The 25055-nt window shown below is 52.1% G+C and overlaps 1 protein-coding gene across 3 annotated transcripts in view; it reads right to left on the minus strand.

The window, feature by feature from the left end:
• Window positions 1-2690: 2690 nt before the first annotated feature.
• Window positions 2691-25055, minus strand: part of GABRQ (gamma-aminobutyric acid type A receptor subunit theta) — a 96708-nt gene continuing 74343 nt past the window's right edge. For 2 of the 3 annotated variants that reach the window (XM_006136297.4, XM_075896690.1), the window contains 5 exons: window positions 17154-17236; window positions 9695-9832; window positions 7370-7522; window positions 3798-4054; window positions 2691-3233 (listed from right to left, as the gene is read on the minus strand). In XM_006136297.4, coding sequence (XP_006136359.1) covers window positions 2856-3233; window positions 3798-4054; window positions 7370-7522; window positions 9695-9832; window positions 17154-17236 — 1009 coding nt within the window. In that variant the 3' untranslated portion in view covers window positions 2691-2855. The remainder of the gene's footprint in view (window positions 3234-3797; window positions 4055-7369; window positions 7523-9694; window positions 9833-17153; window positions 17237-25055) is intronic. The other variant, XM_006136299.4, reaches the window with a different exon arrangement.

The raw sequence follows: 25055 nt of genomic DNA on the forward strand, positions 1-25055 counted from the left end.
TGTTCCAATGCTCGAGAGCATCATCTTCTCTATCGCTTGGCCCTTTGCCCTGTTCCTTATCTGCCATTCGAAGGCATCATGTGCTGCAGCTGCCTTGTATTTATTTTGGCCACACTTCGTATTAAGGATCCATTTACATGGGATTAATGAGGCTGTTTTCATAAATGGCCCATCAGTTGTTACAGACACTTATGAAAATCCAGCATGCCCACCGGTAGCAGATCACCGTGGCTTATCACCATGGCCACCGTCTGCTTGTAACTAGTACTGTAACTGTACTTCTAAAGGCCTGTGACCCTTGTGACACCATTAATAAGTGGAAACTTAGCATCCAGTGCAATTGACTTTCTTGCCTGCCACCGGAGTGTGACCACGCCCTGTGCCATATGGGCCTGGCTCGCCAGGGCAGTTCTAATGCTGTGCTCCCAGGCCTTTCTCTCGTGCTCAGCCCTACGGGAAAGGGCTTTACCCTCAAATCCCAGCGGCACCACAAAGGCGACCGCATTGGGGAAACCCGCTTACGACAGCACTGCCCTCGGCCATGCATAAAACATGAAGCATGATAGGCAGTCTCCTTGGGCTTTAAGAGTTGCGGAGGCAGCCCGCTTTAAGCGCTGCAGAGGCCACGTACATGTGCATGGGCAAGGGTCTTAGTGCCAGAGATGCTTGGGGGCCATTGAGAGCCTTGGATCCACTTTTTGTGTCTCTTGGATCCTAGTAGCAGAACATGTACAAGACACACTGCTCAGAGGACAATAACAATACTTAGGACTCAGAGAGGACCAGATCCTAGCCCCCCCACCCGTGTCAATGGAAAAATTCTCCTGGCCTTCAGCAATGCCAGATCAGGTCTATTGCACATTAGATTTTCAAAGCGCCGCACAGACACAAATTAGTGACTAAATCAATATACAATAGGCACGTGTGTCACTGGGAATCAATATGGAGCATCTGAAGCGCTAAGCTTCCCTTGCCCATGGGAACCAAAGATGGAGGGGGAGAAAGAAAGAGACAGCTAGAGAGCAACGAAAGGGAGATTTACACTAACAGCAGCGCGTGCCTGGTGCGAGGCCCTCCCCCCATGGATGGCAGGCATACTGGAGAATGACCCCATGGTTGAAGGTTTGCACTTGTGAATTTTTTTTTCATGGCTTTTATTGACGTGCAATTGTGCTGGAAATATTCTAAGCTAACTTTTTCCAAAACGGCTCATGATTGGGGGAAAAAGGGGGGTGAAATGGAGGAACCTGAAGTCTCTGGCTGCTTTGGAGAAGGCTGGTTTTTAACACCCCAGGACAAGTGCCATTAACGTTGGCGTAGCATTAACAAGTGTGCAAGGTTGGAAGCCGCTGGCAAGCTAGGGCTTCCACCAGCCCCAAAGGGATCCGTGGTTTCAGCTCAACCGCCTACCGACACAGCCGTTAGCGAGCCTAGCTTCTCCAAGTAATGCTCCCCTAGCTCAGTGGAACTCTGACATATTGTTAATTACACCGTCTGCAAGAGGGGAAGTGTGTTCCCTTCTACAGGTGAGATGCATTAATGGATCTGCAGCAAGGCCTGGCTTAAGAAGTAGGTGTCCGAGGCCCCAGCCCACCCCTTGCTCCTAATGAGTTTCGGAAAGGGGCCACCTGCCCCTCACATGTTTCTACACCCAGAAGTCTAGACAGAAACTGCCCCCCTGGAGTGGTCTGAAGTCATCCGGTGGCACAGAGAGGAGGGTCAGCACGCCAGGATGGAGGGTGGAAAACGTTCAGAACACACATCTCTGTCCCGCTCACTATAGGACTGACTCAAGCTTTGTCAACAAAAGCTCACATGCTGACTCCGGACAGCGGCACGTTTCCTGGCCAATCCTAGCCACTTCCGCCTTAACATGTATGTATCTCCCTGGGTCCGCCTCCCCAAAGTTCTCTGCTGTTGTAATACACACACAAAACCCTACTCCTCCCCCGGAAACACAACCGGTTAAACACGACCTGTGTCCTCTTACCAAAAAAATTACAAAACCCCCCTCCCCTCCCCAGAAACCATGCACGCGTGCACACACCCACACACGCTCGCATGCTCACACCGGAAAAACAGCTTGCAAACTCCTGAAGGTGGAAAAAGGCAACTTGCAAATGTGCCTTTGTTTTTGATATGCGCCCTCCCCCGCCCCGCCTCCCGGGATCTTCCCTACCCAAGTAATTCCCAAAGCCCCTCCCCCAGCTGTTCCAAAATAAATATTCTGTTTGTTTAAAAGATTCCTTTACACCTGTAAGCAAGAGACAGAGAGAGAAAGAAAAGACCATGCAGTGCAAAAATGGAGCTTCCCGACCTCAGCAAACCCAGGTGGGAAGAAATGACAAGGGCTAACAGTGAACATGGGTGAAAGATTAAAAAATAATAATGCTATCGACAAGAACGAAGAGATGAGACATCGGTGGTAAAATGGGAATGTGGGCGGGGCACCAGGGAGCACATTCAAAGATAGCTTATTCCTCCACCCCTGTTTTGAACTCAGTTTCATTCCAACTTTTCTTTTCTTCTTCTTTTTTTAAAACTTTCCTTTTCGATGTTGGGTTGGTTTTTTTTTTTTTATAAACAATGGTGAAGTTCTTCGGCACAAAACCGAAATCAAGACCAGGCCAACCCTCCTGAAACCCGAGACCCTTTCCCCACTCCCCCGCCCCACTTCCCCCATGCGCCGTGTTTCTAATGTGCTGAAAAGAGAAAGTAAGCTTAGAATCAACCTACCAACCAAAGGAGGAAATGATAATCAGAGAAAAGAGTAAACCCAAACCAAAAAGACCACAGCTCTCCTGTGTTGTCATTGTCTGAGTATCTGTCCCTATCGCTCCTGGAGGCCGCAGGCATTAATTTACATAGTACAACCAGTAAATGAGGTTGAAGAATCCAAAGGTGATTGGAAAAATGATCCGTGACCACTTGTCAATGGTGCTGACATCTGCCAGGTCCGGGATTTTGAGCTTCAGCTTAGAGGACCGCCGGCGGAGGCGGCAGTTGGCACGGTTGCGGGCAACAGCAGGGTGGGTCAGAGGGACATGGCGGTCTAAGGTGGGGTGGTGGCCAAAGCCATCCCGAGAGGCCAGCTGCTTGCGGAACTGGATCCCTGAGCCTTCGAAGGACAGGACAGAGTTTCGAGAGTCGCCGACGCCGCCCATCATGTCCGTGGCCAGCAGTTCGTTGTTCATCTCCAGGGTGCTGAGGAGAATGTTGCCATAAGGGTCAACCTGAAACGGGGAAGAGAGAGAAAACCGCCAGTGAGACGCTGAACAGAGCACGCTCCGGGCCAGAGTCACCCCTTGCCTTGGCCCACTGGCCCCAAGGAGAATTTGGGACTGTTGTCTGGGCAACACCAACACCTTGGGACGGGTCATCTACAGAGACTGAATGTTGGCCCTCAGATGGAAAAGCACTGGATGCTGCCGCTGCAGCTGAAGAACACGTTCTGTCATCTCAGAGGCAGGGGCTGACGCGTCAGGTGCTCCCGCCACAAGGAGGACAACGTGCCACTCTGGTCGCGTGGAACACACCTGTGTCACACCCTCATCCTCTCAGAAGAGGACAGACCTCATGGCTCAGCGAGGGGGCAGTGAGGATGGAAGGGGCCTCAGGAGCATTTTTCCTCATGGGCATCTGTTTGCAGCGGGTGTACCCGTTAGCTTAGCATTTAGGGAGCGTGGGGACTGGGTTCCTTGGTCATACGGGGGAGAACAGTCCCTCTAGGGAGCTCCCAGACTGAACCACCACGAAGAATATGAATTCTCCTGCCAGAAGGCAGGAAGGGGACACACCTGCTCCCTCACCCTCTTCTCCTCGTATCGGTGGCGCTCGTTGTTTGCCTTGCTGAGCCGCTCACTCTGCTTCTTCTGCTGGCGAGGGCCCCGCCCGAAGAAAATGTAGTTGACAAAGGCATATTCCAGGAGCGCCAGGAACACGAAGACGAAGCAGCCCATGAGATAGACGTCGATGGCCTTGACGTAGGGGATCTTTGGGAGGGTCTCCCGCAGGTGGGTGTTGATGGTGGTCATCGTGAGCACCGTGGTGACCCCTGCAACGAGAGGGCGTGCGCGCCGTTACGGAGCAGTGCCGGTGCCACAGCATGGCGCTCGTCTCCGCCAGAACAATGCCAGGGAGGGGGCAGAGCGGGGGTGGGGGGGCAGGAGAGGAGGCTGGGGCGCTCAGACACTCCAGCCCTGTTCTCTCCCAGCAGGTGTGGCTGCAGAGAGGGACAAGCGGGATGTCTGAGCGGGTGATGACAGCTGTTCTGAGCCCCACCTCCCAACAGGTGCCTTGGTAGGGAAGAGCCAGGAAGCACAGTGAGCACAGCACGGAGAGCGGGCTCGCCTCCATTTCTTCATCCCCCGCCTCCTCCACTCCTAATGGCAGAGAACATCCAGTTTGGCTCCCTCCTCCTCCTCCCACTCACTCTCCTCTCTGCCCACCTCTCACCTGGCCCCCCGACTCCCTTCCTTCCTTCCCAGCTGCCTCGTTAATCCCCCCTCCAGTCCTTCCTCTCTGATGGCTTGCTCTCTCCTCCGCTTGTCTCCTGCCCCTGTCAGCCCACTCATGTTCCATCCTCGTCCTCGCCCACCCTGCCTCCGGAATCCTGAAGTGTCTCGTTCATTCTCTTGGCTTGGATGCTCTCACCTCCAGCTCCTTCCAATGCCCCTGCCCCGCTGTCTTCCCCATGCTCCAGTCTCCCAGCTCTGCACAAGGTCGCCAACAGCCTTCTCCCAGCTAAAAGACGCTGCTTGGCCACTCTGCTGACTTTTTAGGCAGGGAAGCCCTCTACCCCCTCACCCCCTTAGCCTTCTCCTCTCTTGGCTTTCACCGCTCAGCTCTCCATGCACCTTGCTGATCCTCCATCAGCATCTCTTCTCATGATCTTTAACTTCCTCATCTGGATGGTGGCAATCCCAAAGATCCCATACTCTGCTCTCTCATTCTCATCTTCTTGGTGACCTTCACTGTGTCTGTGGTTTCAATGATCATCTCTACAACCGTGGTTCTTGGTCCCAAGTCTCTGTCTCTACCTGGCTCTGATCTCAGATCTTTAGCCCCCTCTCTGATGTTTCCTCTTGTCACCCCAACCTCAATATTGTCACAAGGGAATCCTTTCCCTACTGCCACTCCACTGTCCTGCCTCTCACCAACCCTGTTTCATGGAGAACTTTTCCTTCCTTCTCCCCCAATGTCCAGATAATATCCCTGTAGAACATCCTCATCTACCTTTTCCTCTTGTCCATGCATTGGTTATCACCTGCCTTTATTACAGCAACCTTCTTCCTTCTGTCCTACTAACTCCACCCCGAACTCTGCACCAACGGCTGCCACACCTGAAATCACCTTGCTCTCCTATTGTTCTATCTGCCACATCCCTCTTTTGTCTTCTCCTATTGTCTCCCTGTCATCTACAGTAACAAATTCAAGCACCTTGTTCTGCTCTGAAAGATCCAACGTACCTCTGCACTCCGCTAAATCTCTAGCTCTCCTCTCACTCCCTGCACTGATCTCAGTTCCCTCACTTGACTGTCCCTTCTGCATGCTGCTCTCCTCTGAACCTTTTCTTGTGCCTCTATTCTGGTGTTCCGATCACCTTTCATTCCTTCTTCCCAACCCACCTCTTCAATCCACCCCACCTCTTTCCCCCCGATCCTCACCTCTTCCCTCACTCAGGGAGACTCTGTCTCAGGGAAATGTCCCTATTCAGGACAGCTCTTACGCCTCTCCTTACGTGCTTTCCTGCATTTGTTCTCCTGGATTTGCCTTGTATTAATTAGTGTGGGAGCTTGTCAGGACAGGAAACATGTCTTTATTAGGGTTTGCAAAGTAGCATGGAAATTTGTAACACTGCATACAGTCCATCCGTGTCCATAGTCATTCGTTATCTGTCTGTCCATCCATCCATCCATCTAACCTGTTTTATCTGCCTCCCAGTCAATTGACAGACAGACAGACAGACAGACACACACCCGAGAATGAAAAATGCCATCTAAGTGGTACCACGGTAATGCCAAAGGAAGCATGCCCATGTAACCTGCCGTTTTGGAGTCTAATTTTGATGCCGCTAAAGTTCATGGCAAAGCTCACGGTGTGGGATTGGACTCTTAAGACACAGACCAATCCGGGGGTACAAATGCCTCTTTGAGCTGAAATTTCTCAGGCTTGTTCTCAGAAAAACGAAATGATTTTCTTGCAAATTCTGGTGAGTCTGTTTGGCTTGTTGTGTGTTAACTGAGCAGAGATGTAGCAAAGGGGTGTGGCCTTCCTTAGAGAGTGACAGTGTGGAAGGGCCTGATGCCCTCTGGTGGCAGGAACCAGAAAAGCCTCTGCCCGCCATGCTGGAGGTGGAAGGGCGGAGCCTCCACAGGAACAGGAAGTATAAGAGGCAGGCCATGTGGCTCAGTTGGGGCCCAGCCACTGGAGGTGGCAGACGCCTCTCAGCCGTGCTCAGGCTGGACACTACCTCCAGCCCTGGGAAAATGGCTGGCTGGCTGTAGTGAGGGACCATGACCATGTGGAAGTGGACACCCACGAAGCCGAGGAGTTGCTGGGACTATCACTCACCAATTACCCTGAATCCCTCTCTGGCCTACCCCGCTACGGGAGAACTCGTGGTTTTCACACATTGCCAGATATTCAGGTGCTTTTATGTCCTGGGGCAAATCCTCAGGGCTGAATTCTGAGCCTTCAGATTTGTTGTGGACTTAGTCCTCTGTCACCAAATCTCTTTGACACATCTGAAGGAATGAATTCAGCAGATAAGCAAGTTACAGGTGTTTTCAAAACAGCATCATACACAGATGCACTCCACGAGCTTCTGCTCTGGGCCCCTAAGGCTCCACCCTCCTTCTCTGTGCAGGTAACCTGCATTGCTGAACCACAGAAAGGCAACTGGGCAGAGAGGAAGGGACTGGACATGCAGGGGTGGGGAGTGATGGGGGATGTCTCCCTTCTCTGTTATGTCCCAAGGAGCACAGCTGAGCCTGCGGGACCAGGCAGACGAGATGCACCAGGAAAAGGTTAGGCCGAGTTTACTTCTGCCCTTTAGAGAGAGTAGCAGGCTCTGATTTGCGTTTCACAGACTTGCTATTTTCAAAGCGTCTACAATCCCCCTCTTGGGACAGCGCTGCCTCTGACGAGGGGTGGCTGGAAATGCCACTTCACCTTTCAAGCATCACACCAGATGCATTGTGGTATCTTCCCATTTGGCCCTCTTGGCAGAACATCAACGGTGCAATGTGTATTGATTCTGCTGTGCAATCTTGGTCACTCTTTTAGTCGCTGTGTTCTCCTTTTCTTTTCCAAACAATTCCACCACTCCCCTCCCCAAAGGAAGAGTGTAGAGTGAAAAGGGACCTACCCAATGCCACCCGGGCAGCAGAGGCATCGTAATTGATCCAGAAGGAGACCCAGGACAGGATGGTGATGAGGATGGAAGGCATGTACGTCTGGAGGATGAAGTAACCGATGTTCCTCTTGATCCGAAAACTCAGGGATAAGCGGAGATAAGAGCCTGCCAATCAGATACCAAAAGGAGGTGTCATTTACCGAAGGCAGGGACCAAGAACGGGAATGGAAATCATCTGGGAATCCTTTGGAAGCAAGGCTGTGTAGAGCCAGGGAAGGGAATCGCACAGTCTGCTTCTGCACAGACGGCACAGTGATGGTGCCTGGTCATTTGGGCAAATACCTTGGATCTATAACCGTGAGTAGTCGGGGAGGACAGAGGATCTCTTCTGTAGACACCGTGTGCTTGCTTACTTGCTCACCCAAGTAAGGTCCCTGTGCAGCCTCCCCCCTCAGATAAACTCCCAGTTTCATGTGCAAGCTCACCCATAAAATGCAAATTGGGCAAATGCAAATAGCTAATCATATATATAGTAGCCCAGTGTCTGAGTCTGTAACGCTGAAATGCTGGCTGTTCCCTCTGGGGGGCACTGTTGCCTGAAATGCTGGCTGTTCCCTCTGGGGGGTGCTATTTCGGAAATGCTGGCTGTTCCCTCTGGGGGGGCGCTGTTGCCTGAAATGCTGGCTGTTCCCTCTGGGGGGTGCTGTTTCTGAAATGCTGGATGTTCCCTCCGAGTGGCCCGTGCTGCATGGGGAGTGCGGGGCCCAAACGACCTCCTGCTCCCACGTGGCGGCCTCGCTGAGCGGCGCAGAAGTCAGCCACGCACCACGGCAGGAGGGGAAGGTGGGCGGAGCGGTGATGTGCGGTGTGACAGCGGCTCCAGGCCCCACCCCCTGGCCATGAATGTCACCACCCTGCCCCCCTTTGCCTCCCGCCGTGGCGCTCAGCTGACTTCTGCGCCGCTCAGCCGGGCCACCGCGTGGGAGCAAGTGGCACAAGCGACCGTTTGGGCTCCGCGCTCTCCATGCAGCACGGGGAGCTTGCAGCCCAAAAGGCCATTTGGACTCTGCGGTCCCCCGAGTGAGAGGCAAGAGGCGGAGGAGAGCTGGAGGAGGGGACAGGCAGTCAGAGGAGGAGAGAGAGAGAGAGAGAGGGAGACAGAGACGGAACGAGAGACCGGAGGCTCAGGAGAGAAGACCGACGTGGAGGACAGACCTGAAAATCCCGTCTTATGACGGGTTAATTGGCTAGTTACAAATAAGAACATAAGAACTGCCAGACTGGGTCAGACCAATGGTCCATCCAGCCCAGTGTCCTGTCTGCCGACAGTAGCCAATACCAGGTGCCCCAGAGGGAGGGAACACAACAGGTAATCCTCACATGATCCCTCCCCTGTCATTCACCACCAGAGAAACAGAGGCCAGGGACACCTTTCCTACCCATCCTGACTAATAGCCATTGATGGACCTAACCTCCATGAATCTATCTAGCTCTTTTTTGAACCCTGTTAAAGTTCTAGCCTTCACTACATCCTGTGGCAAGGAGTTCCACAGGTTGACTGTGCGCTGAGTGAAGAAAAACTTCCTTTTGTTTTTTTAAATCTGTTGCCTGTTAATTTCATTTGGTGGCCCCTAGTGCTTATATTATGGGAACAAGTCAATAAAAACTTATTCACTTTTTCCACACCAGTCATGGTTTTATAGACCTCTATCATATTCCCCCCTTAGTCTCCTTTTTTCTATCTGTTGCTCTATAAATCTATAGTTGTTTGTTTAAACTTGTGGCCACTGCCTGCCTCACCACAACTGGATTCCACTGAGGACTCACCTTCCCTTTGCTATGAAGCTGAAAATCCAGGGGGATACCCTGCCTCACCAGCTGCCTAAAGAGCTGAAGAAGGGGATGATGTGTTATCACAAAGGGACCCTCAAGGCCGGCAACCCACTTACTGGGCACGGGGGGGGGGGGGGGGAGGTAGTCTGGTGTAATGGTTAGGGCACTATACTGCGAGGAAAGAGACCTGGAGTCTGTTCCTAGCTCTCCTGTGTGTAGCCTATTGTAGTTTTTATTGGCACTTCAAGAGCCACTGGGTAATCACGTGGAAAGAGTGATTAGGGAACCTACCAATGAGGCCCTGTTTAAGGGAAGTCAACATTTTGGCCTAGCTATCTCGAGGGTATTGGCAAAACAGGTTCACCTCTTGTGGTCTGCGGGCAGGGATCTGACAAAGCAGGGCTGGTAGGAACGGAAGAGAGACCAACTTTCCAAAGGGACACTACAGGATTAGAACCCAGGAGCCTTTAATTGGTTCCCAAAGCCCTTTGTCCAGAGCCCCACCTGTGGTGAAGACCACTTCTCTGGTGACCAGTCTCTGCTCAATGATGGTGAACTGGGGCAGCTCCAGCATCTCCATCCCCGTGACGGCTGAGTTGTTTCCTTGCCAGAAGAAGACAATGTCGTCCACTGTGTAGCCATCTGTGGGTGGGGAAGCACAGTACAGCCAGGCTTAACAAGACCTGGCAACCAGCACCTCCGTGTCCACAAAGACTTTTCCCAGGGGACCCAGATGGAGTCCATTTATCAGTGCCTAGCCCACCCCCCCTTGATGCATCTTTGCTCCTTAGCCCAACTTGCACAACAGCTGCCTGAAGACAGGAATACATGGCCAATGCTCCTCATGAAGACTAAAAAGTGGCAGGTGATGGTGGGAGCTGACCCCCAAACCTATCACATGATCCTTGGTTTCCTTAGAAACATCAGAACCCTCTGTCCCAGGCAACATGCACAGCTTTTCCACGATGAACTATTGCTGTGGGCCAGCCCGAGGAGCTCACACAAAGCTGCTTTGGTGTGGCCCACAAAGTGGTGCCTGTCGGTTTGCAAAATACGAGCGCAACGAAGCGGCGGATTACGAACAGCAGCAAGAATGGGGAAAACCCCACAACACTGGGGCGTTTTCCTTCCAGACGCTCGACCCCCCCGTTCACGTAGGTCACAATGCTCGCCTGGGTCAGTTGGGCAGTGTCTCTTTGATAGCCGAATGCAGCCGTTTAGGACAGCTTTAGCGGCAGAGAGGGCTGGAGGGCTCTGGAAAATAGTAATGAACTACCAATTCCTTAATAGAATCTAGAATCCTAGGACACTAGAACTGGCAGGGACCTCCAGAGGTCATCCAGTCCAGTCCCCTGCCCTCACGGCAGCACCAAGCATCGTCTAGATCATCACACACTCAAAAGCATTGAGCAGAAGTCTGTGCTAATGGGTCTACGCTAATATTGCTCTTCCTCTTGCTTCTAGTGTGGCTGCAGAACGTTTTTATGGCGCTGTCTATTTGTTTTGTGCCTTGACTCTGCTCACTCTGTCCCTACACGCTTGTGTTGTTTTTTATATTCATCCATCATAATATGATCTAGTTTCCACTTTTTCATAGAATCACAGAACTGGAAGGGACCTCGAGAGGTCATCGAGTCCAGTTCCCTGCCCTCATGGCAGGACCAAGCACCATCTAGACCATCCCTGACAGGTGTCTGTCCAACCTGCTCAAATATCTCCAGAGATGGAGATTATACAACTTCCCTAGGCAATTTATTCCAGTGTTTAACTACCCTGACATTAGGTTGGACACTTTCCTAATGTCCAACCTAAACCTCCCTTGCTGCAGTTTAAGCTCATTGCTTCTTGTCCTATCCGCAGAGGCCAAGGAGAACAATTTTTCTCCCTCCTCCTTTTCACATCCTTTTATATACTTGAAAACTGCTCTCGTGTCCTTTCTCAGTCTTCTCTTCTCTAAACTAAACAAGCCCAATTCTTTCAGTCTTTCCTCACAGCTCTTGTTTTCTAGACCTTTCATTGTTTTTGTTGCTCTTCTCTGGACTTTCTCCAATTTCTCCACATCTTTCTTGAAATGTGGTGCCCAGAACTGGACACAATATTCCAACTGATGCCTAATCAGTGCAGAGTAGAGCTAAAAATGACTTCTCGTGTCTTGCTTGCAACACTCCTGTTAATGCTTCCCAGAATCATGTTTGCTCTTTTTGCAACAGCATCACACTGTTGACTCATGTTTAACTTATGGTCCACCATGACCCCTAAATCCCTTTCAGCACTACTCCTTCCTAGACAGTCACTTCCCATTCTGTATGTGTGAAACTGATTGTTCCTTCCTACGCGGAGTACTTTGCATTTGTCCTTATTAACCTTCATCCTATTTACCTCAGACCATTTCCCCAGTTTGTGCAGATCGTTTTGAATTATGACCCTCTCCTCCTTGCACTTGCAACCCTCCCAGCTTGGTATCATCTGCAAACTTAATAAGCATCCCCTCCATGCTATCATCTAAATCGTTGATGAAGATATTGAACAGAACTGGTCCCAAAACAGCCCCCTATGGAACCCCACTTGTTATGCCCTTCCAGCAGGATTGTGAACCATTCATAACTGCTACATTCAGTTAATAACTTCATTTCGGTATAACTGGATTGAATGCAAGCCTGGTCCATCATGACCTAAAGCAAATTCCTTCTGGGTTTGGTCCTCTACTATGCACTTGTGGGAATCCCATGGATGACCACAAGATAACCAATGCTTTGCTGGACAGGGCGGGCAGAGGAGCCCAGTCCCGACAGCTGCCAAACGACTCTTGCCAGTAGCGGGAATGAGGCCAACAAGGGACGCGTGCAGCTAAGTGTCTCATTGGCATGGTGACCACACCCCCCTTCCCTGGCCTGTTTTCACCTTGCTCCTTTGAGATCAAGCGTGCAAGAGGTTTAGTATTTCTCATTGCAGAAGATGCTGCCAGATGCTTTCATCTTACTTGTATCTAAAAAACCAGCAAGCAAATGGTCTGGTAGCACTTTATAGAGGAACAAAACATGTCGATGGTGTCATGAGCTTTCGTGGGTACAACCCAATTCGTCACATGACTTTGCTACCCCCTGAAGCTCCTTACTTGTATCTGTGACTAGTCCCTGTTCACTGCAGCGTATCATAGAATCATAGAATACTAGGACTGGAAGGGACCTCGAGAGTCATCGAGTCCAGTCCCCTGCCCCCATGGCAGGACCAAATACTGTCTAGACCATCCCTGATAGACATTTATCTGACCTACTCTTAAATATCTCCAGAGATGGGGATTCCACAACCTCCCTGGGCAATTTATTCCAGTGTTTGACTACTCTGACAGTTAGGAATTTTTTCCTGATGTCCAACCTAAACCTCCCTTGCAGTTTAAGCCCATTGCTTCTTGTTCTATCCTCAGAGGCCAAGATGAACAAGTTTTCTCCCTCCTTCTTATGACACCCTTTTAGATACCTGAAAACGGCTCTCATGTCCCCCCTCCATCTTCTCTTTTCCAAACTAAACAACCTCAGTTTTTTCAGCCTTCCTCATAGCTCATGTTCTCTAGACCTTTCATCATTCTTGTTGCTCTTCTCTGGACCCTCTCCAATTTCTCGACATTTTTCATGAAATGCGGTGCCCAGAACTGGACACAATACTCGAACTGAGGCCTAACCAGCGCAGAGTAGAGCAGAAGAATGACTTCTCCTGTCTTGCTTACAACACACCTGTTAATGCAGCCCAGAATCATGTTTGCTTTTTTTGCCACAGCATCACACTGCGGACTCATATTCAGCTTATATCGGCTCTGCATAGCATGCGAACCTTGGCAGTTTGCTAGCTCATGTGGAAGGGACTGGAAAGTCTTACTGGGAAGGGGTCCACAACCACAACATATAGCCACCCTCACTCCTGGCACCAACTACCTGCAGTGTCCACAGACAGGCCAAGAATTAAAAGGACCAGGGAGAAGGTGCATGGTCCCTCCAGAACAGAGCTGAGGCAAAACTCGCACTGTCTCTGTGCCTGACTTGCAGAGACGCAGAGAGTCACTCAGCCTTAGACATCATCGCATTTCTTCAAGGCTGCTTTGAGACCCATCCCCAGACATTAGACCAGATTCACGCCTGCATAAAACAGCCTAGCACCACTGACTTCCGTAGAGCGACCCCACGTTCCACCGGATGAGGATCTGGCCTTTGAATGCTCACTGGTAGCCTGGTGCCTCTGTGCGTTGGGCGGGGGTCTCCTGCTGAGCCCATTCTTCCCTCTTTTGGGAGGAGAAGATTTACACCACACTTGAGAGGTAGCTGATGCCCCTGCTGCCACTAAACGGCCATTGACTGAAGTGACAGACAGGTCATAAGGCCGCACAGAGCCATCGTGTTTAAGGCCAAAAGGCACCAACAGATCTGGTCTGAGCTCTTATGTATCACAGCCCATGAAATCCTGCCCGTCGACCCCTGTTTTCAGTCCAATACTTTGCGTGTGTTTTCCCGAAACTTCTCTCCCAGAAAAGCAGCCAGTCTCGATATGAAGGCATCAAGAAATGGAGAATCCACCATTCCCCTTGGGAGTTTCTTCCAGTGGTGAATCACCCTAACTTAAAAAAAGAACGGGGTTTAATCTCGAAATTGAATTTGTCTGACTTCAGCTACCAGCCGTTGGCTCTTGTTCTGCCTTTCTCCATTAGGTTAAGGAGGCCAAGTGGTTTCTCCTCATCAGGATACTTATACACCATAATCAAGTCAGCTCTTAATCTTCTATTTGATAAGCTAAACAGATCAAGCTCTTTATGTCTCTTTCTGCAAGGAATTTTCTCCAGCTCTTGAAGCATTTCTGAGACTTTTTTTCTGCATCCTCTGGACTTTAATGGTAGGCACCAGACCCAGGAGCAGCATTCTAATACCAGCCCCAGCAATGCCACGTACAGGTAAACATCCTCCTCCCTCCCCGACTTGCTATCCCTGTGCTCAGACTTCCAAAAAGCACATTAGCCCTTTTTGCCATAGAATTGCACAGGGAGAGGCTAGCGTTCAGTGGCTTTCCTGCTAGGACTCTTCAGTCCTTTTCAAGTCACTGCTTTCCAGGGTACAGTCCCCCGGTCTCCAGGACTGGCTTATCTTTCTCATTTCTAGATGCATACCTAAGCATTGGGCTGGACTGATACACATGCTGTTTGTGTGGGCCCAGAAGAGCCAGCGACCCGTATTGCTTTGTACGACTGCCTTCTCCTCATCGCTATTTACCATCGGACACTCTTTGTTGGCCACTGATCTCAAATCACTGCTGGTCAAATTTCTCCCATGATCACAGATGAAAACGACAAACGGTGTTGGGCCTTGCACCAAGCCCTGAGGAGCTGTACTAGAAATCCCCTTGTACAGGGACGATTAGCCACTAACGACTCCTTTTTGAGATCTGTCAGCTAGCCAGGTTTTATCATGTTAACGTGGGCTCTGTTGATACCGCATAGTGCTGCTGCTTTGTAGTCGGAATGTCATGTGGCACTAAGTCAAAACGCCTCACAAGCGTCTGTTACCTCTACCAACCAGACTTGTCATCTGCCAAAGAATGAAAGCAGGTCGGTTTGCCTATTTTCCATGAAACCATGTTGACTGCATTAGTTATGTTCCTCTTCTCTGGACTGAATCCAGATCAGCTTTCCCTTTCCTTTGCCCAGGAATGAGGAATTATCATCCCACTCCCCTTTTTGAGGGTTGGCACACTAGTCAGGAGGGGCACATGCAGACATAGCTACATTTCAGGGGGCAGGCTCTCAGCTCACATGGTTACAAAACGTAGCCTCGTCTCTTGGTGACAAACTCTACTGTGGCTCTCATATGTCCCTCGTAGAATCCCAGGGCTGGAAGAGACCTCAGGAGGTCATTGAGTCCAGCCCCTTGGCCAAAGCAGGACCAATCCCAACTAAATCAACCCAGTCAGGGCTTTGTCAAGCTGAAACTTAAAAACCTCTAGGGATGGAGATTCCACCCCCTCCCTATGGAACCCATCCCAGTGCTTCCCCACCCTCCCTCACGTCTCTCGGGGAAGGAAAGGCGGTGATGTACACAGCCCCACCCCCTGGCCATGTACGTCACCACCCCAATCCCCTCCCTAGGGAAATAGTTTTTCCTAATATCCAACCTAGACCTCCCCCACTGTAACTTGAGACCATTGCTCCTCGTTCTGCCATCCTCTGTGGAATCCCTCTTCAGGAAGTTGAAGGCTGCTCTCAAATCTCCCCCTCACTCTTCTCTTCTGCAGACTAAACAAACCCAAATCCCTCAGTCTCTCCTCATAGGTCATAGAATCCTAGACCTGGAAGAGACCTCAGAAAGTCATCGAGTCCAGCCCCCTGCCAAAGCAGGTCCAACCCCAACTATATCAACCCAGCAGTCATGTCTCCAAGAACTGGGTAACTTGTTGGATTCACACAACTTGGGTCCCACATTTGACCTGTCTTACAACTCCCCAAAGCGGATGTGCTGGAGGAGAACATCTTCTGGATTCTCTCTGCCCACTGCTGTTAAAAATCCATAACCCTGCCGTTGTGGAAGGGGTGTTTCGGTGGGTGTTTTAAACATTGTTTAGGTAGAACTGGCGGAGGAGGGGGAAACAACAAATGTTACTATTCCCATGGCATAACGGGCAAGCCGGGCACACAATAGAGAAAGGAAATAAAATGTAACCATGCTAGTCTCAGATGCGCCAAAAAAGACAAAAGCATTAAGGAAATAAACCTTCCTCCGCATGGGTCTTTTGCACACTGCAAGGAACCGTAGCTCAGCCGCGAACACATTGGCTCGAATGTGTCTCGCTATAAACACAACCACAAGAAGGGGAGCCGTGGGCAAATCTGCCATCCGTTTTCTTGGTTCTGCTGTAAACTGCACTCAACATACTAAGAGACACCAGCGATGACATGTCGTTATTGCCTCCATCAGGACTCATTTACATTCCCTTATGCACCGGGCTAAGGGCTGCGACGTGCAGTTTGCCCCTCGCCAAATTGAATTGAGTTCCGTGGCTGGAACTCGGGCTGAGCGGCACAGGGGGTGTGACGACAGCAACAGGGGCACTGTAGAGTGTGGACACAGAGTGTGTCTAGACTACAGGGTTTTTTTTTTTTTAAAAAAAGGGGCCTTTTTTCGAAAAAATTTCCCCTGAGTCTAGACTTCGAAAGTAGATCGAAAGAATGCGGCAGTTTTTTCGATCGCGGAAAACTCCGTTTTACGAGGAAGAATGCCTTTTTTCAAACGTGCTCCTTCGAAAAAAGGTGCTTGGTAATGCAAACTGTGCTTTTTTGAAGGAGAGCGTCTAGACTCGCTTTCGAAAAAACAGCTCGCTTTTTCGAAAGTGCTGGTTGTAGTCTAGACGCTCTTTTTCCAAAGAGGCTTTTTTGAAAATATCTTTCGAAAAAGCCTCTTTCGAAAGAGGCTTGAAGTCTAGACGTAGCCAGAGGGGACATCCCTTCCGAAACAGGCAAAGCTCCAGCTGCACCGTCTTCACCACGGACAGCTGGGGCTTTGTACCATCCCTGCAGGGAACTCTGCTGCCTTTTCATCCCGCCACTTCTGCACCTGTTCTGTGGGCCGGGAAACGCTGCTGGTGCAAAGGGCAGCACCTACACCCCTCGCCACAGTAAGATTTGCCATCTCCCCTTGACGTGGGTGCCCCGGTGCCCTTTTTCTGGTCTCTCCCCAGCTGGGGGTCACTTGAGTGTCTCCCATTCTTCACAAGGGAGACCCAGAGGGCGGGCCAGACTCCTCCATACACCCCTACCCAGCCACACCAGCAACGAACGGCTGTGCGAGGCTTAGCACTCGGTCCGGGGCAGCATGCACAAGTGGGGAGCGGGAGAAGAATGGCTGATCCCCCCCTCTCCCGCTTTCCCTCCTCTTCTGACACGTGCAATCCTATGGCGAGGCGAGAGGGGGGAAGCACGAGGCATACGCACAGCTCTCGATTTCTAGCGTGCAGTTCTGCTGGTCCAGAGGGTATCTCCTCAGATCCATCATGCAAGCGGCGGTGGTGGTGATTCTGGAAAGGAGAAAGAAATTGTTAAAGGAAGACAGGAAAGTCAGGCAGCATGAGGGGCTGCTGTTTCTATGGTAACCCGGGAGGGAGGTCTGCGAGGAGGGGAACTGAATGAAGCTCCCCCTCACTGCATGGCGCACATCTTCGTGACTCACGTCAGCCTGGCTGCATCTTTATTAAGGGGGGGGGGCTGTGTTCCCTCTTTATGGAGAAAGGGAGACAAAGACACTGAGAGCAGCAGGGCTAGCGAAGGGAGGGAGGAAGAGAGACATTTCTGTTTGTGAGGGAGAGAGAGAGAGCAAGGACACCCAGGCCCCTACAAGAGAAAATGTGTGTTGATTAAATTGCTCTGCACTGGGGCACAAGGAAGAATAATTTACCTGATTAGCTCTCTCTTCAGCCCGCCAGCCTCTCCCAGTCACCATGACATTTTCCATTCCACACCCGCACACACTTTTCCCTCACTGAATCTGACTCGCCCAATCCCCCCTTCTTCGAACCGCTCTTTCTAACGCATCGGCTGTCTCCTTGGCTAGCGATGCCCCTGATGTTAACGCACTGGGCACGGCACAGGCGAGCTGCACTGCGATAGATGTGTGTGTGTGTGTGTGTGTGTGTGTGTGTGTGTGTGTGTGTGTGTGTTCACACGCCTGTGATGGGGGGAGCGCACGGATGGGGTTGTGAATGTGTATATGCAATATGGGGGGTGACGGGAGAGAGCTGAGCCTTCTGTTGGTGGGGCGTGGGACTGCGTGTATCATACGCGTGAAGGGGGGAAGAACGATGGTGGGAGGCGTTCACTCCGCTGCGCTCTCTGCATGTGGCTGTTCTGCACTTTGGCTGGCAGGGGGGCAGCCGAAGTGGGGAGAGAGCAAATCAGTGTCAAGTTAACCAGCCTGGCAACGCAGCCCTGTCTTCAGAGTGCCCTGCCCTTCAGACATGCCAGAATGGCTTCCTTTCACCTGATTGCCCACTCTCCTTTGAATGCAATCTCCTTTCTGTGCAGTGTGTGGGTGCGTGTGTGTAGCTGGAGGTGGAGGGGGGGGAGGGCGGAGAAGATGTGGTCCCCCTACACCCCTGTCAATTCACCATCTGGAAGGCATTAATCAAGCAACACATATTTGGGGAAGCAGGCATGCCCAGTGAACTGTTAACAGGGACGCTTTGTTATCTTCTGAGCCCTGTGGCCTGGGAGGTGGGGAGCGGGAGAGACTGAAAGAAAAGATGATAAAGAATGAGGAGACGGCGGGTCAAAGAGAATGAGACTCAGATCAAGCAAAAGAATTAACGAGGAAGGAAGAGAGAGAAAGGTGGGGGGAAGAAGGGGGGCAGAGCTGAAAGGGGGGAGGGCGGAGAAAGGAGCTAGCACTCCACTGAGCCAGAGCAGTCTCTCCACTGCTCTGAGCAGCTGTCTCTTTAAGAAATCTTGCGTGCTAAATTTATCTCTCTGCTGTCTGTGAAGACTGTTTGTAGGAGATGAAGCCTTGAGGAGAGCCTTTGCCACTGCCTGCCATGCTAAAAATAGATCTGGAGAGACAGGGAGAATTTATATATATCCTCCCGGGGTCTAGCTACAACATGGCCACTGCCCTTTGTCAGAGGGAAGGGCCGAGGTGGGAAGGGAAAATTAACCCGTTCGGCTGAATGCCGGGCATGGCAGAGGGGGGAGAAGGAGCTGCCTAAGGGCGACCACAAATGTCTCTGTCTTTCGGGTACTGCTTCGGCAGCAGTCAGGCCATGCACCTCCAACAGGAGAGCTGGAAAGGCAATGCCCGTCCTGCCCCGTCTTCGCCGTTGCGCTGAGCTCAGGAGGCAGCGCAGGGGGGCTGAGACGAGGTTTCTGTGGGGCATACTCCGCCACTCAAGACAGGCCGTGGGGAGCCCACGCCACGGCTAATGCGGGCGTGTGGCAGATGGAGGTGTCCCAAATGTGTGCGACTCATCTCCTATGCCACACATGGCATCGGCCGTACCTATTATGCCACGCCTGAGACAAAGAGCGGGTTTTCCCTAATGTGCAAGATGCAAAAATGGAGTCAATACCCATTTCCCACCCTCTTTGCGGGACCGTGTGGGCGAAAATCTTCCCAGAGTGTCTGTCCTACCCAGCGTTGCGGGAACAAGGACAATTAGGGGAGAGTTGCTCTGATTTTCAAATGACCCTCACGCCTCCCGGCAGGACTCTGGCATCACCTGCAGAGCTGGCTTCAGATCCCGAACACAACACAGCACGCGGCGGTTGCAAGACGCCAAAGGCCTGTCCCATTCCAGGTGTCAACCTGGCTTTCAGCGGCTTGACTTCAATTTACAGCAGGAGAACAAAGAGCAGGATGAGACTCCAGGCATTTTGGAGTACACCCCACAGCCCGTTAGAGATGGTCATTCTTAGGCAATAGGACTACGTCTAGGCTGCAAGCCTCTTGCGAAAGAGGCTTTTTCGAAAGATAGTTTCAAAAAAGCCTCTTTTAAAAAAGCGCGTCTAGACGACAACCAGTACTTTCGAAACAGCAAACCGCTTTTTCGAAAGAGAGCACCTAGGCAGTCTGGATGCTCAGCTTACATTACGTAGCGCCTTTTTTCGAAAGAGCGCTTTTGAAAAAAGGCATTCTTCCTCATAAAATGAGGCTTTCCGTGTTCTTTCGATTTACTTCTGAAAGAACAGGGCAGCAGTCTAGGTGCAGGGGAAGTTTTTTTCGAAAAAAGGCCACTTTTTTCAAAAAAACCCTGTAGTCTAGACACACCCTAAATGTGAGTGAGATGATGTCGTCCCCAGAAAATCACATCAGCTGTCCCCTTCCCTTCCAAATTACACTACAGCCCAGTGCCTGGCCAGCAGCGCGTGCTCGGAGTGCCTGGTCACATGCCCCTCTTCTGTTGCATGGTGTGATGTTATTGGAGGGACGGCATGTGGGCAGGCGGATGGATGAACCTGCTCCAGATGCTGGTGGTAATCCTGCTGCTGTCTGAACATGTGCTGGGAACCCTTCTGTCTGTACCACCTGGATGCCAAGAATCCTGCCTGAATCTTCTGGATGAAAGCGAGCTATGGCGCAGGGAGAAAGGAGAGCGTCTACACCAGCTGATATGGCTGGGACGAGACTGGCCGCCTGCCCTCCGCCGCCCAAAGCCAGTGCAGACGTCTAGTCGAATGTGTGTTGGACGCGTGTTCATGCTGGTAGGACCTGATCCCGTCCCCATTTCAATCAGCAGACCAGGACTTTGCAGCTTAGAAAAGAGGAGACTAAAGGGAGAGATGATGGGGTCTATAGAATCATGACAGGTGTGGGAAAAGTGACTAAGGAAAAGTGATTTACTCGTGACATAAGATCTAGGAGTCACCAAATGAAATCAATAGGCGGCAGGTGCCAAACAAATAAAGGCAGTTTTTCTTCATGCGGCGCGTGGTCAACCTGTGGAACTCCTTGCCAGAGGAGGCTGTGAAGACCGGGACTTAAACAGGGTTCTAAGAAGAACTAGATCGATTCATGGAGGTTAGGTCCCTCGATGGCTATTAGCCAGGCTGGGTAGGGATGGTGTCACTGGCCTCTGTTTGTCAGACGTTGGGAATGGATGACAAGGGAGGGATCATTGGATGATTCCCTATTCCGTTCACTCGTTCTGGGGCATCTGGCGTTGGCTGCTGTCGGCAGACAGGACACTGGGTTAGATGGATCTTTGGTCTGACCTAGTCTGGCCGTTCTGATGTTCTAACAGGAGCCTCTCTTTGGTAGCCCGTGGTCTCTGCCTCCGTGGCTGCAGATGTAACCTATTCGGCTCAACTCGCCATTGGGCCTGTTCTGAACTGGAGGCTGAGACGGCTCATTTGGCAGTGACCGAAAGCCAAGCCATCGATGGGCTACATGGCACGAGCTGGTAGGACTCAGTCTAGCTGGTGCCTACATCCCAGATATCAGAGCTGTGAAGATGGTCTAGAGGGGCAGTGGGGCACATCAGTGAAGGATTTGCTCTGTCACCAGCCAAACCGTTCCGGCTTTGCAAATTAGTGGAGCCCCGCAAATCCGTGGATATCCGCTTTGTAGCCACGGATGTGGATGTGGGTATCCACTGATCACTTCCGCAGATGCGAATACAAATTGCGTATCTGCGCAGAGCTCTGCATGTTAGTCCATAGGGCAGCCAGTCCAGCATCTATCGCGTGCACTAGGGCGACTATTCAAAGGGTATGTCCACTGGGCACCTGCCACCGATCCACATGGGAGGCGACACAGAGTTTTTAATTATATAAGAAGTGTCTGCTGGGTGGCTGACCCCTATGAGGAGATCAAGGAAGAGGGGAGAAAGGAGAGAGGCAGGAGAGAGGAGAGTGAGCAGAATGAAAGGGGCGGACGGGGGAGAGGCGAGCAAGCTCAGATGGGAAAGCCCAAGAGAAATCAGGAGCCGGCAGGGAGATGCAGAGGGGCGGTGAGGGAAGGAGATGGACGAGGGACGGCAGGAGAAGAGCAAGAGGGTAGAAGGCGGAAAGCAGACGAGAGGAATGTCGCCCTGTGAGACGGGAGGGGAAGAGACAGAGACCAGACCATGCCACGGCACAGCTACAGACAGCGCGCACTGCCTCCAGGAGAAACGGGGAAGGAGAAGGGGAGAGACTGCGCGGGGGGAGGATGGAGGGAACAGAAGGGAAGGAGGCCCCTCTTGCTTTGAGGTTGGAACGGGCACTGGAATGCTGTCGGATTGTATCTCTTATTGATTTGGTTTTTAATTCCAAAGGTGCGTGGCGTGTCCCGCTCGGACGGGAACTCCTGGAGACAGTGCCTATCAAGGGGAGGGAGTCACCAACAGCCTGGTTCCACAGACTCCCACTGCCCCACACGTTGGCTAGCCCCCTGCTGATGAGGCACAATCACCCCTACGACCCTCACCCCACCCCCTTTACTTGAAACCACAGCCCCCTCCCCTGCCCCCCCAACAGGATTCTGCCCTCCTGCATGACTCATTTCTGCTCAGCCCTGTCCCACCCAGCTGCTATTTCTCTGCAGTGCTGATGATCAAGACACTTGACACCGTGGGAGATGAAAGCAACTCTGGAGGAATCTAGAGTTCCTGGGACAACTCTGGAGGAATGTAGAGCTCCTGGGACAACTCTGGAGGAATCTAGCCCAGGAGAACTGGAAGCACTTTGGATAAAAATCTATCCCAGTCACGGTGGGGGGAGCCCCAAGCCTCAGGGGCCGGATCCAGGCAAGGCAGGGGCCACAGGTTCCCCACCCCTGCTCCAAGGGATGGAAACAGAGCCGACACTAGGTCATAGACCCCATACTGCCAGCAGCTAATGGGGATTCACCCTCTGCACAAGTGGTAGAGTCACATGCCTTTGCGGTTGCCACTGAGCTGTTGTGAAATGCCAGGTTGTGACAGCAGCCACGTTCCGAGCTGGCTCCCGATTTGTTACAACGTGAACGGATCCCACGCTGGGCCGGGCGTACCCCAGAACATCATCTTCCCATTGCCAGCTCAGGGCAGCAGCTGGGGACTGTTCTCAAAGCCTGAGCTTCCAGGCACCCGCATCTCCCACTGAACTCAGGGAAACTTGTCGGTCTATTCCTGGCAGCGGTGAGGGAAGCGTGCGCTACGAGATGTGCTGTCTGCCGAGGTCTGGGCACAAGTGCGAGAAGCCAAATGGAACAGGGAGGGTTTTCCTGTCACTGACGTACACAGCAAACGATCAGGCTGTGTGTGTGTGTGCAGGGGGCATGAAAAGCCGACGCAGCCTCCTAATCCTTCTACTTCCGCTTAGCACCACAAGAGGAGAGGGACCGGAGGGTGTTCTACTGCATCACCTTGCTCCTAGCATTGCCAGGACTCCTGAATCTTAACACGACTCCTGCTAGCCGGCCCCGCCCCCCCAAATCTGTCTTCTGCCCCTGCCTGAGGGTGTCAGCTCAGGCAGACACAACACCAGCCATTTTGTTTCCTTCTCCGATCCTCCTCATTGCTGTTTGTTTATTAATGGCTTCTCCTGTCTTATGTGGAGTGATTACATAAGATCGCCGACACGGAGGGAAAGAGCTCAAAGCTGCTATTTAAACCTGCCCTATTCAAGTCTCTGCCTGTGCTAAGCCACACTCTGAAGCCCGTACATCAGTTCTGACCCCCTGAGGCACCTGGTCCTGAGAATGACCCGGGCTGGACTGGCTTTGGCCTTCGCGTTTCCCTTCATCCTGCCTTTCCCCGGTTGTCTGTCTCGCTTGCTATCCCAGAGCCTCATGCCCCTCCCGGGATGATAGCTGCTCCCTCTCTTAGACGTCACCAGGCAATTCGTTCCAGCCCTTTCCTGGCCTCTCACCATCCATTTGCCCTCAGGCCCTTCGTCAAAGGGGCCATGGGACGAACATTCATCAGCTGGCCGGGTGAAGCAGCAAAGCTTCATCAAAACTTCAGTTTCCTTCCAAAGAAGTGGGAGCAGACTCTTAATGCGGCGTGTGCGTGCGAGTGTTTCTTTGTCTGGAAATGGGAGGCAGGGAAGGGATCACGTGGGGCTTACCTGTCATGTTCCCTCCCTCTGGGGCATCTGGCATTGGCCACTGTGGGCAGACAGGACACGGAGCGAGACGGACCTTTGGTCTGACCCAATCTGGCCGTTCTTATGTAAGTGCCCCCCTCTGATGCCCTGTCAAGCAGACGGAGGTCCCTCTCCTCCAAAGTTTTTCTTCATCGTGGCAAAACCAGACACCACGACCTCTGCCAGATGGATTGAACCTGCAACCTTAGGGGTTAATGCCATGTGCCTCTACAGATTGAGCTAAAAGCCAACTGGCCCTCAGCTAAGGCTGTACATGCCGGGATGGGGAACCTAAGGCCTTGCCCGAGGCTCTGTGCTCCCCCCCCCCCAACAATGGGGAGCCCACACTGGTGCTTTTGCCCCCTCGCTGCTCCACTGTGGGGCTGGAGCACACAAAAATTACTAGCCTGTCCCCGCCCCCAGGCTCTGGGGTGTGAGGGGAATGTGGGGAGAGTCCTTTTCCTTCTCAAATCGGGGGCCACGCCAGTGAGGGGTTGGGTTTGGGTTTTTGCTTCTCACTTGTGTGCGGCCCCCAACTGATTTTTCTGTGGGTCGGTGGCCTCCGACCCAAAAGAGTTTCCCCGCCACTCAACAGACTTCACTCTCCCTTGTCTGGTGTCCGCGCCTCCGGGCTCCATTCAGGGAATCCTTCCTCCGTAGCACGAGAGAGGGGCACACTGGACACAATTGCCAGCTCCCATCCGTGAGTGGAGCTGGAGCCAGCTCTTGGTTTGCTGATTTATTTCAGTGCATGAAGTTAGAGTTTGCACTAGCAGCTACTAAAACGCACAGTCAATGCCAAGAAAAAATACCACGTCCTGTGGCCTTTGATAGCCACTTCCTGGATTTCAATTCTCCCAAGGGGAGGGAAAAAAAGGCAAAATCCATCAAGGGAAAGACTCCAGAAGGGAAGGAAAGTTAGCAGGGGCCGCCTCAGAACTCAAACAGCGCAGGATCAGTGAGTCGTAAGGAGGCGAACCGCCCCCCGCCCCGCCGTGAGGTCCCCTCAGAGGGCGTGTCTATGCTGCAGGCAGACGTGCGCACTTCAGCCAGGAGTACCGGCGTCGATGGGGGTGCCCTTTGAGTTTGATGGTGCGGGTCTATTCTACACCCACTAAATTGAACTCTGGAAGATCGACCGTGGCAGCATCAATCTCCCGTGGATTGTAGACGTGCCCTAGCACAGGGGTGGGCAAAAGGGCCTCTGCGGGCTGGGTCCAGCTCACCAACCGGGTTGATCTGGACCACGGACACACTGCCACTTCCCTCCACCCCCGCAGGCCAATCAGGGCCTCAGGGCGG

This window comes from Pelodiscus sinensis, chromosome 13, assembly GCF_049634645.1.
Source record: "Pelodiscus sinensis isolate JC-2024 chromosome 13, ASM4963464v1, whole genome shotgun sequence".
In the NCBI taxonomy this organism is placed as follows: domain Eukaryota; kingdom Metazoa; phylum Chordata; order Testudines; family Trionychidae; genus Pelodiscus; species Pelodiscus sinensis.